The sequence below is a fragment of the Oryza sativa genome, chromosome 9 (genome assembly GCF_034140825.1).
Source record: "Oryza sativa Japonica Group chromosome 9, ASM3414082v1".
Lineage (NCBI taxonomy): Eukaryota > Viridiplantae > Streptophyta > Magnoliopsida > Poales > Poaceae > Oryza > Oryza sativa.
The window spans coordinates 10101473-10122509 of NC_089043.1; the positions used below are offsets into that span (position 1 = coordinate 10101473).

Here is a 21037-nt window from a genome sequence, read left to right on the forward strand (position 1 = left end):
CAATATATCGAAATATGTTATGTCATTTACCCATTTTTATAGTTATGAATATGTGTATTCTACAAACACATTTGGTTTAGGAAATAGTTTGCACAGAGTATTTCTAGAACATTGGTCAATAAAAAACGCAAAGAATAGTAGTTGGCGAGGCGTTGGTGACCACATCTAGGCGTGCATGTGGCAGTGGCCCTATAGAGAAGGAGGTCACCGCCACCTCGCCGCGTACCGTATACACATAGTGCTACGTGAGTGCATTGTGCCCCTATGATCCGGTGAGGATCTATGCTCTGCATGTCTGCAGAAACTACCGCGCAGGTTTAGAGGAGGATTACGGCTAAGATGCCAGCTACAAGAAGATGAGGGAGGAGGGGGTTGCCACCATATCACTATACCACCGCCGCCGTCCCTAAGCCTAGGCCTGAGTGTGGTGATCCTCTCTCGCTATGTCTCCATCCCGCAAGTCCTTGAGTAGCAAATCACATTGCCCAGGGACAGCCAAATCCGGTTGCAACGGGGGAGGAGGGAGACCAGACGACAACAACTAAATCTCGATCTCTGTTGCGCCATCGGACACCATGGCCAACTGATTAGGCGCCGTCAGGACTCTTGCCAAGCTCCATCTACCTCCCGCTATGCTTCGCAATATCTTTCCCCAATGCTGCCCCCAATATGACATGCAAACTCCATCTCCCGCTACTACTATGGTATATCAATCAGAGAAGGAGGTGACTACCTAATCGATCATTCATGGTCTTCCGTGAAATAGCACAATCAAGAAAACAAAAGGCTACATCTTTTAATGTTTTTCACATCTAGTTCATGTTTATCATCCATTGATGATAAATTGGGCTAGCATTTATACTCCGCATATCTTAAAACCCAATGAACCTACTCATTAAGGGAAAGAACACTTGCAAAGGTTGTCACAAAGTTACTGCTTTTAAATATTAACAACCAATGGAAGAAGTACAGATCAATGGCCACAAATGCCCATGATAGCATATATAATGGCATTTATGACATACCTTGTGGAGTCCCAACTATTCCCCAATTGAGCCAAAATCAATTTCATATTTCGCCATCCACAACAGATTTGGGAGGAACACACCATTGCTGACAAGATGGTTGCGGGGATGATGATGGAGTAGTCGGCGCGCAATGGTGCCATCACATCCCCCTGCCAAGGATCTATATTTTAGGCCGTACGATATACACAATATGTATTGTAGATCTCCTTCGAAGGCTATCAATTCCACTCATATTTTCAGTTCGAAAAGTTTACTAATAGACGGTATCTCTGTATGTCATGACATATTAAGCGTATAGGTATTGGTTCTAGTAATCCTTTGCAAGGATTTGGCATCAAAGATTACCAGGGCATGATGACTCAGATGTAACAGCCCACTCTCTAGAACCGCGCAGCCCAGACCATCCAATGGGCAGGGCCACTTACATATAGCACCCCACTTACAGTTCCATCCTCGTGTTTTGTAAAATGATTAACCCAGAGATGATATGGTTGGAGGGACACACCCTTAGAAGTTGGTTCCACTCTTGCTAAACTAGCAAGGTGGTACTAATCATGGGCTACATTTACCACATCCTAATTGGGACAGGATGTCAAATGATCCCAAAGCACTAATTATAAGAAATACAAACTTTTGAGTTGAAACTCCAACGATCTGGGTAATGAGGACTGTGGTGATGTCCTCGCCAATTTTTTTTATCCATGAAAAACAAACAAGACTCATTTAGGCATGAGACGCATGCCTAAATTTAGGATAAAACAAGACACATGCCGATTGTTTTATGCCTATATTTCCAATCATAAAAAGTATTGCATACCTCATGTCTAAATTTCACTAATAAACAAGAGCTCACATGGGAACTTATATATGATTGGAAGTACTATATATCGCATACCTAAATTTCAATCGTAAACAAGTTCTTGCATCTAAGCTTGTTCTTTTTTCTTATTACATATGTTTGTTTGCGAGAATTTATTCTATGCCATTCAGTTTATCATGGGAGAATCCATTGTATGCCGTACAAAGAGATAAATGCTATCGCAAATCAACAATTAAAATGATGGTATCTGTAGAGTATGGGGATCGTTGGAACAAGCGTATATGCGATATTGGATGAAGAAGACAAGGGGCATAGATTTATACTGGTCTAGGCCCTCAAGATGAGTAATAACCCTACTCTAGTTTATATGTATTATGGGTGGGAAAGTCACTTTACAATGAGGAATAGGATGACTAGACTAATCCGCCGACTTGTAGTTGTCGAGAACAACCCGACAAGATCTATTGGCGAATAGGGCGTTGGCTTCCTTTGGATTACTTCTGGGTATGGCTTTGGCTATGGCTTTGTAACTTGATGCCCCTCCCTGAGTGAGAAGGCCTTGTATATATAACATAGATCATCTTCTTCTCCAAGTAGGACTCACAGAGATAAAACAAAATAACCCAAGGAGACCTTATCTTCCCTGAATAGGTCTCTAACACCTTCTATTCCGGGAAGATAATTTTCTTTTTTATATTATCTACCATATTTCCTTAATTAAAGGATACCTGCTCGTATACAATCAAGTATATGGTATTGCCGTATTCCATGAATCCTTGTGTAGGAGGTATGCCTTATCCTTGACACTCAAAGAGGTAGAGAAGAAATCTTGTTCTGTTATTTTCATTGGAGATAAACTAGCAACCAATCAGGTCGGCTACCTGAGAAATGCGACAACAATAAATCTTGTGCATTTGATTATGTGTGATTTTGTCTTTTCAAAAGGACAAAGTAACTGACAGCAATGGCAAATTGTAGGAGAGAATTTCAAAACCTGATGGCATATAATGGAAGTGTACAAATTCGGTGGTAAATCATAGAACCATGACAAACTCAATGGCACAGAATATATTATCTCTTATTTTATTATAATGCATACTACATTTTGGTGGTTTTTTCTCACATAAATCCACAATTCTATGATAATGTATCCCTTAAGTATGTGATTTGATAAACTAGTTTGTGATACCAATAATGATGACTTCCTTTCAAAAGTACTTGATTTGGTAAATAAAACATTTGTGGCAATTAAAATACAACTTTAAAAGGAAATGCTAACATTTGGATGCTATTGAGGTAGCATATTCTAAAACTTCAGCACAGACCAATTCTTAAGAAGTCACATCCTCCAACAACAATTACATAATATTCCAAAAGAACAATGGAGAAACCAACTATCACAAAATCAAATCCTCACATAACAGTCACACAAAACCATGTTGAATATTGCCGCTAGTTGGATTCCTTCCCCTCTGGTATTGAGTAGTACCTATATGTTTTAGACTGATTGAGCTGAAAGTACTATAAGAGAGTATTGACATATTACAAAATTTCTTTTCATAAACCAGTTCCACTTTACTTGAATTACCTGGAGTTGGATCCGTTTTGTATCCTTTCACGGACCTACTGGTGCTTGTGTACATGAGAGTAAGATCACATAATATTATTGTTGTTATCGAAAACAACAAAAGTGTGAGTTAATAAGTACAAATTCCACACTAGCTTAAGTACCATTAAGTTACTAAACTACATAAAAAATTAAAAAGAACTATTGTACTCTTCTAGCATTAAAGTTATGGTTAAAGGTCTAGTTTATTCCACATTAGTGAAAATCGAATTCTTTGTGGCTAGTGTAGCTTGTTTCAACTATAAGGTTGTTAAATATATTTGAGTACAAATAGTAGCATGTGACTTGAAAACTTAATAACACAAATAAGATTCATGCACACAAAAGAGCAAAAGCTGACTTCATATGTACCGTGGCCTTGCATATTGCAATCAGAAGATATCTTCGTATGAATACACATATACTTATGTCAATATATTTTTTCCCTCAAAAAGAATAGATAAATCCATATAGATAGTCTCTATATAGTCATTATATATTGAATAGAAAATGTTCTTACTATATCGAAGGCATTCTGTCACACATTGACACTTATGAGAAATTAACATTTTCTGAACATCACATTATATCTCACATATGTTTTATAAGACCAGGTATATAAGCTTCCTTGGTAGACATGGCTAGAGCTTCCAATTTATCTAATACATCGGAATTTCTTCCATAGATCAGGAAAATTTGAAGATTCTAGCTCGGAATGATCAATATGATCATTCTTGGTTGTCCCCACAAAACTATTGCATTGTTTTCCCGAATTCAAATTCATCGATCCGAGAAAGTTTGGATATCTATGTTAATAAGCTTACTATCAGTCATCGGTACGATGTTACTAGAATTTCTACAAGAGTGACCTACCTTCATATGTTCACTGGATTCCTTCATTTCCACTCATAAGTTGCTATCACCCAAGGTGTATTTACCCATAGCTTCCCTCTAAATCTGCTCGGTTGGAATAGAGGAAGAGGAAAGGAGAGATGAAGAAAGGGCTGTGTAATTTTTCCGTGAAATGAGAGTTATATCAATATATGTAGACATCCGTGATAAGGATGAAAGTATATTGGCATGATCATATGTACTATCAAAACAACAGGCATGTCATTGTTTATATGAAAACAGTCTACTGATTAAACCCGTCATCCGTGTCCAATTTTTTGAGCAAATGGTTCGGTTGTAGCAGTATCATAAAATTGTCCTTATGCATTCTAGGTGTTAGGCCTAAATCCAGCTTACTTCTCACTTCGTAATCTCACTAGTATCTTTATTTTTATTTTTTAAAAATGTTAGTATCCTTGTTGAAGATGGTGTTCCTTAATTGTCCTTTTCTAGTTCAAAAAGTTTACTAATAGGTGGTATCTCTATTTCTCCTAATGCATTAAGCGTAGGTATTGGTCATAGTAATATTTTGCAAGGATCTGACATCAAATATGGCCAGGGCATGATGCTGATCCCACAGCCATAATGGCTGAAAACAAAAGCTTTGTAGTGGTAACGAGGAAGGTGGTGATGTCTTGCTAATTGTTTAACCCATGAAAATTGGCTCTTAGCCACTTTTCTAATTAAAGAGTGCTATATATATTATGCCTAAATTTCTATTATAAACAAGAGCTCACATGCAAGCTTATTTGTTTTATGCTTACTACATTTGTTTAAAATTGTCTGTTTTAAGATAATGCATACTACATTTTGATGCATTTTTTCTTACATAAGTGCAAATTTCTTTGATAATATATCCATTATGTAGATTTAGATCTATTCAGTATGTTCTATATAAAGGAAACATGTAGTATTGTTTTAATTTTTTATTAGTTTTAAAATTGGTGGTATCCCTTGAAAAGAAAATGTGTCTAGCCCATTTTAGCGCACGGCCACACACACCACTAGTTTCACAAAGGAATAAGTTCATTTTAGGTCCCTCAACTTGAGAGTGAATTCGATTTTCAACCTTTAACCAAAATACCAGATACAATAGTTACCTCAACAATCAAAACCGGTGCAATTTAGATCCCATATCAGTATAGTGGGTAGTTTTGTTCGACATGGCAATTTGACCTGAGTCAACGCGGAACCCATGTGGGCCCCATATATCAGAGGCCAGTCTTCTTCCTCCTATCTCCCCTTCTCCCCTCTCTTCCCCATCTCTCTTGTGCTGCATCTTCGATGAATGCTCTGGCGCCGATGTGCTCGGCCTCAGCTTGCTCGTCTCCGCCTGCATCTTCACCAACCGCTTCCTCTTCTATCTCGCGCCGCTTTTTTCCTCCTAGATTCTTCATCTTTCTCCATACTCGCGCCACTAGATTGATAGAACAACTGTTGCACCCAACTGCCCTTCTGCAAGAATCGATTAATCCCACCTAGCTCCTGCATACCAGCACCTCACCTACCAAAACCCAATAATTGCTCTCATTTAGCCGGATTCATCCACATCGGTGCCTCAACCACAACAAGAACACTAATCAAGAAAACAACCATGCACAGGGTCAAAAATAACGGAGTTACATAGAGCACTACATAATCTGAACCTAGTAACTGATCGGTCCAGAGAAACACCGCCAATGCATATGTTGTATTTTTCCCTGCCTGTGCCTGTCAGCGCCACATCGCCACATCAGTTGGCGCTGAGGTAGCCAATGTCAGCAGCCAGCAGAGAGACATGGTTAAGTGCCCAAAGTCAGCGCCAATGAGTTTGGCGCTGAGGTAGGGTATCTCATCGCCAAGGACATTGGTGCTGACCACCCTGGCACGTCGGCATGGGGAGGCGCTCAGCTGCCACGGTGGCACGAGGTTAGCGCCAGGCCCGTTGGCACTATTGGATACAACCTCAGTGCCAGCTTGTTTGGTGCAGAGCCGACGGCCTATTTTTTGTTGAAGTTTTTGGCAGGGGTGTTGACTCGAAAAATCGGCACGCAGCGGCCTGGTATATCTGCTTAACTCCAGTGCAGATACGGGAAATTTGTCTTCGGGTTCTGAGAGTGCCAGATGGTTTAATCCTGCAACCAACAAGATAGAAAAAAAAAAGCAAAAGAGTTAAATCCATCAACGATAGCTGATTGGCGGGATTGCCGATGACATAACATTGGGAGCCACGCCGATGCAACTCAAGCCGGATCGGTGTAGGCTAGTAAAAACTTGGAGATTGTTCGGTGTACTCGATCGACTGTAGGTATCAGCGACGCGTAATCCGTTAGACGGGGCATGCTTAGATCGAGCGACTGGGATAGATCGGTGGTGGCATCGAGACAATATAAATTGCTCCATATCTAAACATACTCCAAAGAAGAGATTATGCACGCTCATAGCATAGCCGATGGAGAGAACCCAACCTATACCAGCTAATACTCCGATACCGCCTTATACCAAGATACCAGCACAAGTGAAATATAGGAAGCTTGACCCAATCTAGAGACTAGGAAGCTTGATCTACTTCAAGAGGATGGGGTCTTGATATAAGGGGCAGATCTAGATGATTTAGAACCAAAAAGGAAGATAAAACGACTAAATCAAGCAAGATCGGCTGAAACCCTGATAATATCTCTATTAGAAATCAAAGAAAAGATTAGATAGAGAGCCTCATGACAGTACTTAATAGGTCGAACCTAACCGATGCAGCATTAAGCGTGAAGAGAGGCAAAAGATCTAATCAAACCGATGAGAGCTCATTCAAGATGGTGGATGTACCGCATACTCTAGCTCAAAATTGAAACCTGAGCCTTCCAGTTGTTTTCGATGATAGAGGCTAGCTGAAAAAGCCTAGATGACGAGATCAATCTAGATTATGCGACACATATGATAACTCGGCAGCTTGCGAAGACAGGATTAGAGTGTCATAAAGATGTAAGCACTAATCCCGAGAGCACAAGCCGCCATGACAAGATTTACCTTTTCGTCGGAGATTGAACCTGATGCAGCCCAACTCGAAAGCAAAAACTCGTCAAAAAAAACAATGAAAAGTAAAAAGGGTGGCAATGCGCCAAAGTGTATTGAACTGACGTTATTTGATTACAAAGGGTCGGTCTATATTTATACTCTAAGTACATGGTAGGTCCTTGCTGGACACGACTCTTATCTCTAACATACGAATGACCCTTTCAGGTGGCCCTTACCAAAATATCTCTAAGGAAACTAGAAAAATGTCCTAATTAATAGATATAATTGCCTCTCTTAGGTCTCTTTTCCTTGTGTAGCAATAGCTATGAAGATCTTTAGTCCGGCCCAATGACAATTGTGGGGCCACTTTCCCGAGATCGGCGGTATCGCTTGACTATGTCATGCCCAGTACTCAGCCGATATGTTATAACCGATATCAACGTAGCCGATTTGGTAGTTATTCTTCTTTCCCAAACAGTCTTTTCTTCTCAAAATTGGCTTCTTTTCCTACTTCGAATCCAACTCATGGAGCTTCTAAATTTGGTCGTCAACAAGGGGCTAGTTTCAAAATAAGTATTTTAAAGGGCCAATTTATCAAAAAAAAAAAGGAAAATGTCCAGCGACTTATCCAGAAAATCTTTTAAGAGTAGGGCTGATCTTCCTTATGAATCTTATATCTTCAAAACTTACACTAAACTTTAAACACAATATAATAGGAATTTAGTAGACGAGTCTAGGGCCTAAGCCATAGCTATCTTAGGCCGTCTCCACACTGAAGACATTTTCCTTTCAATGAGTTTTGGTAACTCTTTATGAATTTCAACAAATTTTGAAGGAGATGCACACTTCGAGCAAGCTGAAGATGATCGTGAAATTTGTTCGAAATTCGCAAGAGCGAGGAAAGGGAAAAGAAAAGATTGACAAGGTATGTAAAACGGGATGAGTCATCAGTACATAATTAATTACATATAAGTTGTTTTAAACTTATAAACATAGATCAATATGATTATTTAAAATAGCATTTCTATATTTTTCTTTCAGAATATATAGGATAGTTTAACAGTTTGGAAAACACACGCGTGAAAAACAAATATTTTTTTCTCTCGATCTCCTCCTAGCGAAACGAAATAAGCCAAACGGCATATTTGCAAAAAAAAATGTGAAAAAAAATTATATACGTATTTTTAAAAATCTAAAAGCTAAGGCTGAAAAATAAACTTGGATGAAAAAACCAAAATCAATTCCAAATTTAAGGTTGAAATTTTCAAATTTTGACAGATAAGTAGTAGTATAAGCATAAACATAATCGTAAAGATGATGCTGTCAGGCCCCTAAACCCCGTGGCCCCACCTGCCAGCCAGCCAGCCGTTCTGCCACTGTTCCAACCAAACCCAAAACCAAACCCCATCATCTCCGCCGCCACGCCTTCTTCACTCTCAAATCTCCAACTCCAACGAACACACAGAGGGAGGAATCGGATCGGATTGGATCCCAACCCACCCCGCGCCGCCGCTGCCGCGTCCCGTCCCGAATCCTCCGGCGAGGTAACCACCTCCTCCCTGCCACCCCCTCTCTCTCTACCCGCTCCGCCGCCGTCACCTTTCGCGCTCGCGACGAGGGGCCTCTTCCCTGGGGGAGTCAGTGCGGTGCGGAAGCCAATCCGGTGGGGGGGAGTGTTGGCTGTTCTTGGCTGGCAGAAATGGGGAATCGGGGTTGCGATGCTGCGTCTTGTCAATGCCTTTGCCGTTAAAGACGATGCTTGAGTTTTAGGTTTCATTTATGATTTTTCTAGGACATCAGCCTGAGCAATCGTGATCTCTGTTTTTTTTAAAAAAAAAAAGAGGGGGGGGGGGGGGCGAATTTTATGGGAATGCTCCATGCAGCCGAGTTTTCAGTAACTTGTGCATATACCGAATTATTCATGATTTTCTCTGCAGAAGTGATGGTTTTGCTCCACTTAACAACTCCAATTTAAGTTTTGTTGTACGGCATTTTGCTGACATTGACCCGTAACTGTCAAAATTATCGGAAACAGAATAGATTGATGCCCCCATGCTCTATCAATATACATGTTGTATTTGACATTATGCTCGGCTTAATCTCATTGCAGCCTGACGTCGGCCGATGGGCGCATCAGTGACTACTGGCTTGCAGATGGCGGCGGCACGCCCTTGTATCCCAGCTTGCCAACGCCTGCTAGGGTCAAGAGCAGCACTTCCTTCATTTGGAAGGGCGCTTAGTACCCAAACTGGCTTCGCGAGCTGCAGAAAAACAGCATCAGCAGGGCCGTTTGTTTCTCTGAACCACAAGAGGTTTGCCGTGAGGGCGATGTCTGCCCAGGGACTCCCCATTGATCTCAGAGGTAAGCTTTATGCCTCTCAGTCAAAACTCAACAAAAAAAAAGTTCTTTAACTCAATTTTGGAGCTATAATATCTAGACAAGATTTTGAATGGTGTTTATTTTCGTCACTCATCATGGCTAAAAACATTTTAGTGGTGGTCACTAATTTCTGTAAGTGCTGTATTTTAGTATGTTAATGGGCTTCTAAGATGTATGCCATAAAATGGACTACCTTGATGCATTATTGAATTATCTGTTATAAGTCTGTTATTAATTATATGTAAACTTTTTACTACTATTAAACATGAGTGAACATGGTTAACTCTTTTGGTATTGCCCTTCTATATTTGAGTGATGCACTGACTCCTCGCACGCATAAAAAGTGCTACTAACTTGTCATTACTGAAGGAAATGTATAATCTAGCACAACCCAAAGGATATTTAATCATGAAGTCTCTAACTTGTTGCATTTTTTTACAGGTAAAAGAGCATTTATTGCTGGAGTTGCTGATGATAATGGCTATGGCTGGGCAATAGCAAAAGCTCTTGCTGCAGCTGGTGCCGAGATTCTTGTTGGTACATGGGTACCTGTAAGTTGATCTCATTCACGAAGTGTATCATTATAGATGTTCTGGTGGAAACACTTAATTCTCATTCTCATCTTCAGGCACTGAACATATTTGAGACAAGCTTGAGGCGTGGGAAGTTTGACGAATCACGAAAGTGTGTTCCTAAGTGTACTTGCAGTTATTTAATGTTTTGTGTAGTCCATTTCAGTGTTCCATGCTGGAATGATTATCATCTCCATGGTGTCTGACTACCTTTGTTGCAGGCTTCCTGATGGATCTCTTATGGAGATTACAAAAGTCTACCCATTGGATGCAGTTTTTGACTCTCCTGAGGATGTTCCTGATGATGTAATGTTCATCATTTTCTTTTTTCATGTCAACTCCTGTTCTGTATTCTGAATCGGTCCTCTGGTGTAGGTTAAAGCAAACAAAAGGTATGCTGGATCTTCAAACTGGACTGTTAAGGTAAGCTGCAGTATGCCTTTTTTGCCATATTACTTGGAAATAGATACTTGTGAACCATGAGGATTACTAATTTGTACGATCCTCCCAAGTTCCAACCCAAGGCCTAATCTGTCTTTATTTCATAGGAAGTTGCTGAAACTGTGAAGAATGACTTTGGTACCATTGACATCCTCGTACACTCTCTTGCAAATGGTCCTGAGGTATGCCACTATCTTTCTCTTTCTTTATCTCATTGTCGTCATCTGATTATCCTCGTCATCACTAACATCTATTTTTTTTTATTTTCTGCTCAAAGGTAAAAAACTCTTTGCTGGAGACATCAAGAAAAGGGTATCTTGCTGCAGTTTCAGCATCTAGTTACTCTTTCATCTCTTTACTCCAACACTTCCTTCCTATAATGAATCCAGGTATCAAACAATCTTTGCTAGTGCTCTGTAACTATTATTATTTTCTCTTTCTGTTCAGGTGTGGATTTTTAAAAATCATGCTACTTTCTCAATTTATTTGGCCAGTTTTTCATACTACTAGTTGTATTGTATAACAGTACTTATTTAATGCCAACTCATTGGTTGCGAGTTGGGCCTTGGCTTTATCCAAGAAATTACTTGCTACCAATCCTTAATATCGTCAGATGGAAAATAATTAGCGTACTGCTGGTTATTAACTCCTGGCTAACTTGTTTGCCATGTGGTTAGGTGTGGAAACTGTGACTGGCAATCGAACAAGCCCTATGGGCCTTTCTCATGTTTCTTAGATTATTTTGTTCTATTTAGTTAGGTCGGAATCTAGTTGTTCTAGTTCAAGAGTCATTGCCATTTCAGCATGCTTCACAGGAATGTCACTGATTTGCAGGGGGTGCTACTATATCCTTGACCTACATAGCTTCCGAAAGGACAATTCCTGGGTGAATACTCTCTCAATGTTTATCACTTCTAAATTGTGAGTATTGTTACTTATATTTTGTTTTTATTGCTTTTATAGATACGGTGGCGGCATGAGCTCAGCAAAAGCAGCACTTGAGAGTGATACAAGAGTATGAACTTATGTGTGAAGTCGTGCATATTTTTTTAAGATCCCAAATAATGCTTGGTTTGCAAATATTTACTTCTGGCCATTCTCTTATACTTGTAGGTTCTAGCTTACGAAGCAGGTCGAAAAGGCAAGATCAGAGTGAATACCATATCAGCAGGTATCTTACAGTAATTAATCTTCTTTTCATAAGAATAAAGTCTCATATAAATTAATCATTTATGTGTCAACATTCACGCAGCAATAAGTTCAATCCCAGATGTGTACAATCCTTTTATATGATAATACAATTTCATTTGCACTTGCATCCTACATAATATTTCATTATTCAATGTACGGGTTTTGAGGACATCTGTTCTAAACTACTTGGCGACATTACATTCCCATATCCTGTTTCTGCAGGTCCATTGGGAAGTCGAGCAGCCAAAGCTATTGGTTTCATCGAGAAGATGATAGAGTATTCGTACGTGAACGCACCACTGCAGAAGGAGCTCTTGGCAGGTCGAAATTAACTTCTTTCAGTTTGCCTCTATTGGGATGCCTATTTATGCACCAAAGGTCACTTATAAAGCTTTATTTATATGTTCAACAGATGAAGTGGGGAACACAGCAGCATTCTTAGCATCGCCGTTGGCATCTGCAATCACTGGATCAACTATCTATGTTGACAATGGGCTCAATACAATGGGACTTGCACTTGACAGCCCTACACTATCCACATAGACGTGTAAACTATTCTCCTGGATGGTTCCGTTTGGTAGCAGATGGTCATTAGGCCCCAACTGAAGCTCAAAACCAGATGCTGATATGAAAATGAGGAAAGATGGTAGTTTGAAGATGCAGACTTTCTAGAAAGTTGAGTTACTGGGTTTTCTTCATTTTGGTCTATGCTAGCAATGAGAATTAGCATTGTAGGAGTACAGTTTGTTGATTGTTCTTATGTTAGTCCTAGCCTCCTAGGATCTGATCTGAAGAAAGAGAATAATGGAAGTTAAAAAGAACAGGAAATCGAAGTTCTGCCCATTGCGTTGTTTGTTTTTCGTGTAGTGTTATCTCTCACTCGGGTTTTATAAAAGTTGTAAAAATCTATAGGTATTATAACGTGTGGTACATGATCACACAGGTTTTTATTATTAAGACCCTTGATTAGATTCTCTGTATCTGAAATATTTTTTTTAGAGCAGTAAAGAGTTAAACTTTTAATAATTAAAAATTTCATATACCCTCTATGTTTTAGAAATTTAAGTAAATTCATGCTCAACATAAATAAGGGAGGGATTTTCTAAAACTTTAGAACCGTGAGGTTATGTGCCACACGTACCTTGGGTTATTTGCAACTTTAACCATAAAACTGGGTTCTCTAAAATTTACTTTATTTTTAAATATTTATTTTAGTTTAGAGTAAATTATATTGGTGTTTTATCAGGTGCATGCTCACACAAACTTATAAAACACTTATTTTCGTGCAAGACATTAATCTTGCTGGTTTAAGTACGGGCAAACACACACGTGTGAGAAGGTTGTCATATAGACATAGATTTGTTCAATAAAAAGATGAGACAAAATGAAGTTTAGTTGTTGGATATGGAAAACTAATATGAAATTCATGAAGAGATCGAGTTTATAAATATTGCATGATACACATATCCATTGTTACGAGTACACATTATGTTCTTTACCTGATAATTTAAATTAGCCGTGCAAGCTATTTTGGTCTTAATTTGCGCGCATCAGATAAGTTAAAGCACTATTTTTTAAGTTAATTTATTAAATTACACCCACCTGATACATCTGCATAGCATCACTTTAGTTTACTTTTTTTTTAATCACTTTAGTTTACTTTTTTTTTATCGGATGTCTCTGAAGGACAATATAGCTAACTATATATTTTAACTTAGAGCATCCCTGGCAGTTACACCATTCAGTGCTCCATCTGAAATATGGTGCACGAGAGTGAAAAATGGGCCTCCGGCAGATACGCCATTGAGCCATCCAAAAATAGTGCATGCGCCAAAACAGATAGATAAATGTCAAATATAGCGTGTCTCTCTCCCTACGCCATATCAAATCAGTCATATCTAGATCGAGCTCCCGTCCTCATCTGGCGTGACCTCTGCTTCGTCGGCGGCTGAAATGAGAGGGTGGAGAGGGAGAGGCATACCAGATCTAGAAGGACAGCGTCGCTAGTGGCAGCCATGCATCCCTCCGAGGCCTCCAGCTGCCACCGTCGTCCTATGCGCGCCCGCCGCCTATCTCCTTCGCACCCACCGACTGTCGTGTTTGTCGAGAAAATAATAGAGAATGTTCTAGGTAGAAAAGAGAAGAGCAATCTGGGTATAATAGAAAAAAAAACAGAGAAAAGCTACCCATTTTACGCATCAAATTGATAAAAAATGGTTCACTCATTTCAAATATAAAAAATTACCCATTACAAATATATCTATTAAAACCTACCCATTTCAAAAGATTATCGCAATAAATAACGGCATCCGAAATTTAGTAGTTCAAAATATATAGCCCTTAAAAGTACATATGTACGGTTAGTTGGAAGGTATTACTAAATACGAGGGTGTGATAGAGGATATAGATGATACGTTGGAGTGACAAGGAATATAAAGGAGAAATATTTCTTTTGGATAATTTTTTTTAACAACTCGCACGAGACGGTGTGAAGTTCTATTGATAGAAGTTCTATTGATAGAGCAGGAAAAAAAATTACAAGATTACAACCCTAGAGAGTTGTAACCAGAAAAAAGGAAAAGAAATAAACTACCACCCACACACCGACATCGCCAACACATAAGCCCAGGAGAAGGCTAACACCGGACCGGTCGCCGCTAAGCATGACCGACCGCCACTAAACCAACAAAGGGACACAGACGAGATCGCCCCCTAGGGGATGCCAAAAACGACGTCTTCAAGAAGAGAAGCGACGGAAGAACCACCGCCGCCGTCCGTCGAGACTCAAAGGAGCTAAGACTGGGCTTTCGCCCGGCAATCACCCTTGAGGGGTGAGACAGCACGACAACGCCCTCAGGAGGGGGAATGAACCATCGTTGTCGGTCCGGCCAAGGCCGGAACTGGGTTTTCACCCGCCGCTTACCACCTGCGAATCCACGGCTGAAGCACAGATGCTCCACCACCACACAAGCTCTGCCGACATGTGGGACCCCTGCACCGGCGTCCTCCGTCGACCAGCCTTTGTGCGCCGAAGACCGCGCCACACCCACCGGCAGCTCCACCTAGGTCGCCTCCTCCACCGCCGACCGCGCCTCTCGCGCCAATCCAGCCTCCCTCCATCGGCTGCGCCTCTCGTGCCAAGCCGGCCTCCTTCTCCGTCGCCCGCGCTTCTCGCGCCGAGCCGGCCTCCGTTGCCATCGGCTGCGCCACTCTGCGCCAAGCCGTTCTCCGAACCCTCCACCAAACGATGCCGCGCCGGCCAGATGCAGCCGTCTCCCACGCCCTCGGCTAGCTGTCCGAGGCCGCCATGCCTCTGGTGATCGCAGACATGCTCACCACCACCGCAGCCGCTGCTGCCGAACGCCCAGCCACCTCACCATCGCCATCCTCACCTCGCACCCGACTCCTTCCCCGCCGCCGACGTCGCCACCGCCTCCACCCGCGCCCTCGACCGACTCCATCCCCGCCGCCTTCAACCACCACCGCGTCGGCGCCACACGCCGCGACGGCCGCCACCTCAGCCATAGCCACCGCCAGCCGCATCAGACGCCGCCGCCGTCGCCACACGAGAGTCAGACTCCTCGTTTCCTCCACGCAGCCGCACCCCGCCGCCTCACCACCACTGCAAAAGGTGCCGCTGTGTGCCGAGTCTGGGCAGGGGAGGTGGGTCTGGCCATCTCGTCCTCCCAACCCCCACACCACCGTAGTCATTCGCCTCCGCCGGCTAAGGTCGCCGGCAGCACACCGTCACCTCCTTCGGCCCGCCGAGCCGCCACCGCGTCAGAGGGCAGCCGGGCCGTCGCCGAGCTGCCGCCACCGCGTCCGACACTCCCAGCCGCATCATGCCGCCATCACGCCCGAGGTGCTCGCCGCCGCGCGCAGGCTGCCGCATCGTCACTGAGCCGCCACTGCGCCCGGGCTGTTCCGCCGCCTCCGCACCGTCGCCGAAGCTCCCAGCCAGCTGCTCCGGCCGAATCCAGGCGTGGGAGGGCCAGATCCGGCCTTAGAGGAGCCAGATCCGCCGCCTCCCCAAGCCGCCTTGCCGTCTCCTCCCCTGGCTGCGGCGGAGTACCTCGTCGGCTTCCCCCGTCCTCGTCGCGCCGAGGTAGAGGCCGTGGAGTTGTTGGGCCTCGCCGCCGCCTTCCCTGCTCGCTGCCGGCTTTGCTGCCGGCGAGCTCCAGCAGCGGTGAGGTGGGGAGGTGGAGCGGCGGCGCGGACGGCTAGGGTTTTTTGCCTCCCGAGCCGCCCGTGCGAGAGCTACACGGGGAGGGGAAAAGTTTCTAAGTAAAATCTTCTTTTGGATGATCATCCATATCAATATATGGAGTATCAAATTTATATTAGCTGTTGGGATGCTCTTATAATACGTGGGAGCATGCGTGTTGGGTAAATTTGCCTGTATGTATGGTGTAAGTTAAACATGGAATCAGATCCTGCTTCTCGATCGTTCATCCCTCCATAGCCCAGAAGCCAGAACATATGTGCCTTCATTTAAATTTTAAATAAAAAACAAACAGAAAATGTGCCACTTTCTCCCAATCGGCACACGTGCATCTCCCACCGTGCCGCCACGTGCCCCCAACCCGGGACACGTGCACGTCCACGTACGCACCAAGTGATCTTTGAGCAACACAAGCTCTACTTAATTTTGTTAAAAAAAAAAATTACTCCTATAAATGACTCAGCCACAGCGAGCGAGCGAGCGGCAAATAAATCACCGTGCCAAACTAGATTGCGGCAAGAATCAAGAACTTAGCACGACAACACAGAGAGATTTTCTCAAGAGAGATTTTGAGGTTTTCGGAGATGCAGGGCGGGAGGAGCGCGAGCGCGGTGGAGGCGGCGAAGGAGGCGGCGGCGAACGTGGGCGCGTCGGCGTGGGCGGGGAAGGAGAAGACCAAGGCCGTCGTGGAGGCCACCGTCGACAAGGCCAGGGCGCCCGACACGGCGGCCAGGGACGCCGCCGACGCGCGCAAGGCGGACCGCATCCGCGAGGTCGAGGCCACCAAGCGCCACGCCATGCGCGCCAACGCCGCCGCCTACCACCCGTCCTCCCCCGCCGCCGCGCCGCCGCCACCAGCTCAGGCACAGCCCGTCGGGGTCGGCGGACGCGCCATTGACAGCTCGGCGGCGCCCGCCCCCGCACACACCGCCGCGGGCGCTGGGGTCGTCAACAGCGGCGTCGCGCCGCCCGGCGCCATCGCCGGAGCGGGGGGTGCCTTGGGCCGCCCGGCGGCGGCCGCGGGGGGAGACGGAAGCGCCGTCGACGCGCCCGGCGGCGGCGACGTGGAGGGACATGCAGGCGGCGTGCCGGTGGCCGCTACAGAGGGCGCCGGCGCCGGCTATCCGCCGGCGCATGTCTGAGCGGATGGAGCTCTGCCTGCCATGATCGTTGATCGAGTTGAGTGTGTCCATGAATCCGAGATTTCTTTGCATGTTTGGTTTGGTGTGAAATGAACACGGTTTTCACATATATTTACGCTGGTTTGTGAATTGATTATGTATGATGATGCTGGTTTGTGAATTGTGATCGACTTGTGTGAGTTGTGAGGACGTTGGTCCTGTAAAGAAAATGTATGGTTGGTTTGTGGTAAAAAATTACTTTGATGTTTGGTTATGTTCATACTACCTCCGTCCAAAATGCAAGTGGTTCTAAAATGGACACGTGATCAAATGTAAGTTGTCGTGGACATACCTATTTCTTTTAGAATTGTAGAAGAGGTGTGATTTGATCAAGAAGAGAAGGTTTATGAAGTCATTAAATTGTTAAGATTGGTTTAGAGGAGATTTAATTGTTATGATCGCTTAAGAAGCGGAGGAAGGTAAAAAAGTAGTTTTATTTCAAGGTATCGTACCGTGCTAAAATAGCTACTCCTTCCAGGTTATAACACGTCTTTGACAAAGGTAAACTGTAGGTAAACTGTTATAACACGTCTTTGACAAAAGGTAAACTGGAGGTAAACTGTTTTAAATTTGACTAAATTTATAGGTAAATATAGTAATATTTATAATACTCAATTAGTTTTATTAAATCAATAATTGAATATATTTTTATAATAAATTTATCTTGGGTTAAAGATATTACTATTTTCTTCTACAAACTTGATTAAATTTTTAACTTTGATAAAGTCAAAACGTCTTATAACCTGAAATGGAGGGATATTATATTTTAAGATGGTAATAATAAATCACAAATTTAGTTGCAACCCTGTATTCCTATTCAATATTCCACTTGTTTTGCACTCACACATGATATATCAGATTTATCGTCTGCCAACTAATACCTTTATAACATATATATGCAGTACTTAAAAAATCCTCATAGGGATCGGCTTATAGATACCGGTTTATTTAAAACCGGCACCTATATATATTTTCACACCTCTCTGTGATGGAAAAATATAGAACCGGCACCTTTAAACACTGTAGGTGTCGGTTCTAGCGAAAAAACCGGCACATACTATAAGTGCCGGTTTTTTAAAAGAACCGGCACCTATAGCTTTTTAAGCCGAGCCATCAGCGGCACCACACCCACCGAACCAAACGTCCTTATCTACTCGAGACAGATCTTATCCACACGCATCCTATCCCTTCTCGCGTCTCTCTCCCTCCTCTCTCTCGCGTCGATCTCCCTCCCCCTCTCTCTCTCTCGCTCTCTCTCTCTCTCTCTCTCTCTCTCGCGTCGCTCTCTCTCGCCGGTGGAGGCGGCAGGCTCCTGTGGCCAATGCGCCTAGCGGAGGCGGCGAGCACTTGGGAGGGCGCGGCCGCTGGCGGAGGGGAGGGGAGGGGAGGTAGTGGGGAGGTGGCGGGCTCCCCTCCCATGGCCGGCGGCTGGCTGGCAGAGGTGGCGGCGGCGGCCACACTCTCCCCTCCGCCAGATCTGGCGGGAGGGGAGGCGGCGGGCTCCCGCCTGGCAGAGGCGGCGGCGGTGCAACTTGGCGGCGACAGCGGCCACGCCCTCCCCATGCGGCGATGACGGCGAGCGTGGAGAAGGACGGCGGTGGCGCGGGCGATGTGGCGGCCAGCGGCATGTGCTCTTTTTTGAAACCCTTGTGGCATGTGTTTTTGAGTTTCTCTTTTTGATTTCTTGTTGAGTTCTAGTCCCAAACTTGAGTTCTTAATGATTTGTACTATTCGCTAGTTCTTCGTGAGCTAGTTCTTGATGAATATACTAGTTCGTTGTTAGAGTTTATCACGGATCCGAGAGGTGGTGATGAAGGGGAGTAGGGATGGTTTTGAGGGAGGAACGATGGTGGAGTGTAGATGGTGAGTTCGGCTTGATTCGAGCTGGCTCGCTCTTTTTTTTTAGCTCGAGCAAAGCTAAAGGTGCCGGTTCTATTTTGACATAGGTGTCAGTTTTTTTTATTGGTGCTGACCAATAGCCGATTTCTAACCGGCACTTATGGCTGTTTCTGTACTTGTGATGGCTATGGATTCATAGGAGTAAGTATCATTGTTTCCTCTCCTACAGCCAGTCGGCAGGGGAGTATCATGCTATGATGCCACTGCACTGTGCAGCGTTTAGCGATTACTTTGTCGATCTTAAAATGTAATTTCTACTACTGTAAATATACGTCTATCTAATACTATATTGTTACGGAGTATATCATAAAACTAATATATTACATCCATTCATGCCAATTTGCTAATGCCAATTTGCCGGTGCTACATTGCTTGGGCTCTACTACATATAAAATAGGAAAATTTTGCAACAGGACATCGTTGCTTCGTGGTTTTAACTGTAAGACACCACATGAAGCCGTTTTTAAGAGAACATACTCTAAAAATGTGGCTATTTGCCAGAGAACACCGCACCCACTAAATTAATGTTTTCGTGCTAACTAGATGAGAGGGGCTCACTTTTTACATGGCTTGATTAAATTACCCCTTATTTCTCTTTTTATCATCTTCATTACTAGAAAACCTTATGTATTTTTTATTAGGTATAGGTATAGATATAGATCTCTTCCCCTCTCTCCTTTCTCTCTTCTCTAGCGAGGTTGTCTGCATGTGGCTGGCCGGCGGCACTCTTTCCCTCCCTTCTCGTGGCGATGGCAACGGGTATGGACCCGACGGGTTTCCACTCCCTATACCCACACCCATTGAAACCAAATTTGCACACTACAAAACCCACACCCACTCACTGGTGAAAATTTCCCCCATACCCGCACCCGCACAGGTGATGGGTACCCACACCCATTGCAACAATTTCAATTGTAGACAATAATAACTCAATAAGGTATAGGCTACAGTGATATGTACACATTAGGATTCAAAAACTAACGCTCAAACAAACCATACTTCGCCAGCCATGACGCTCTGACCCACTTGGATTCTCTCCTCCTCACTGATGCCTCTCCCGTCCTCGAGCTGTTGGTCGATCGATCGATCGGCGCGGTCCTTCGCCTGCCATGACGACGGCGGCGGTGGCAATGGCACCCTTGCCTCCGGAGCCGGCGTAGCCAAGGCAGCTTAGCCTCGGGGACCTCAGAGCGGTGTCCTCGCTCGGCCGGGGCGCCAAGGGCGTCATGTTCCACGTCGTGCCTACCATGGCGAGGGAGGAGGAATGGGCAGTTTCCTCCTCCATCGCGCTCAAGGCGACCCGCAGGAGACGGCGCGACACAAGAAGACAAGGAACTGTGGCGAGGACGGGCACCGGGGGATCTGGTTTGAGCGGGACGTGCACATGTCGCAGAGCCACCCGCTGCTCCCTTCACTCCGAGGCATCCTCGCCATCGATGCCGTCGTCGGGTTTGCCATCGACCGATGCGGCAGCGGAGATCTCAACTCGTCGCTCCGACACCGCCAGACTGAGAAGATGGCTCCGGGCTAAGCTGGCCGTGGCCAAGAACCGCCTCGCCGGGATGGCGGCCGAGATATCGTTGCTCAAGTCTGTCGTTGGGTCAACGAAGGATGCCATCGTCACGAGGAAGAAGCGAGCAGCAGTGGAGGAGCTCTGCCGACGCTGCGGGCGCTGATGTCGATGTTGATGTCGACGCCGCCCACCACGACATCATGCCGCTCCCGCCGTGGAGGCTGGAGGAGCTACACAGGGTCGTGGAGCTTGAGGAGAGGAAGGCCGTGGCTACCATGTGACTAGCTGAGGTGCGCGCCAGG

At 44.3% G+C, this 21037-nt stretch overlaps 2 protein-coding genes across 2 annotated transcripts; both read left to right on the forward strand.

Moving 5' to 3' along the window:
* Window positions 1–8742: 8742 nt before the first annotated feature.
* Window positions 8743–12944, forward strand: LOC4346596 (enoyl-[acyl-carrier-protein] reductase [NADH] 2, chloroplastic-like). The gene is made up of 13 exons (NM_001422711.1): window positions 8743–8880; window positions 9447–9698; window positions 10158–10267; window positions 10345–10400; window positions 10510–10594; window positions 10664–10711; window positions 10837–10911; window positions 11007–11118; window positions 11564–11615; window positions 11693–11744; window positions 11843–11900; window positions 12143–12241; window positions 12333–12944. Exons 2-13 carry the CDS (start codon window positions 9461–9463, stop codon window positions 12461–12463), a joined length of 1116 nt encoding a protein of 371 aa, NP_001409640.1. The 5' UTR covers window positions 8743–8880; window positions 9447–9460; the 3' UTR covers window positions 12464–12944.
* A 3653-nt stretch (window positions 12945–16597) lies between these two features.
* On the forward strand, window positions 16598–17548 carry LOC4346597 (18 kDa seed maturation protein). Its single transcript, XM_015755904.3, has one exon. The coding sequence runs from the start codon at window positions 16727–16729 to the stop codon at window positions 17282–17284; it is 558 nt and encodes a 185-aa protein (XP_015611390.1). The 5' UTR covers window positions 16598–16726; the 3' UTR covers window positions 17285–17548.
* Window positions 17549–21037: the final 3489 nt, after the last annotated feature.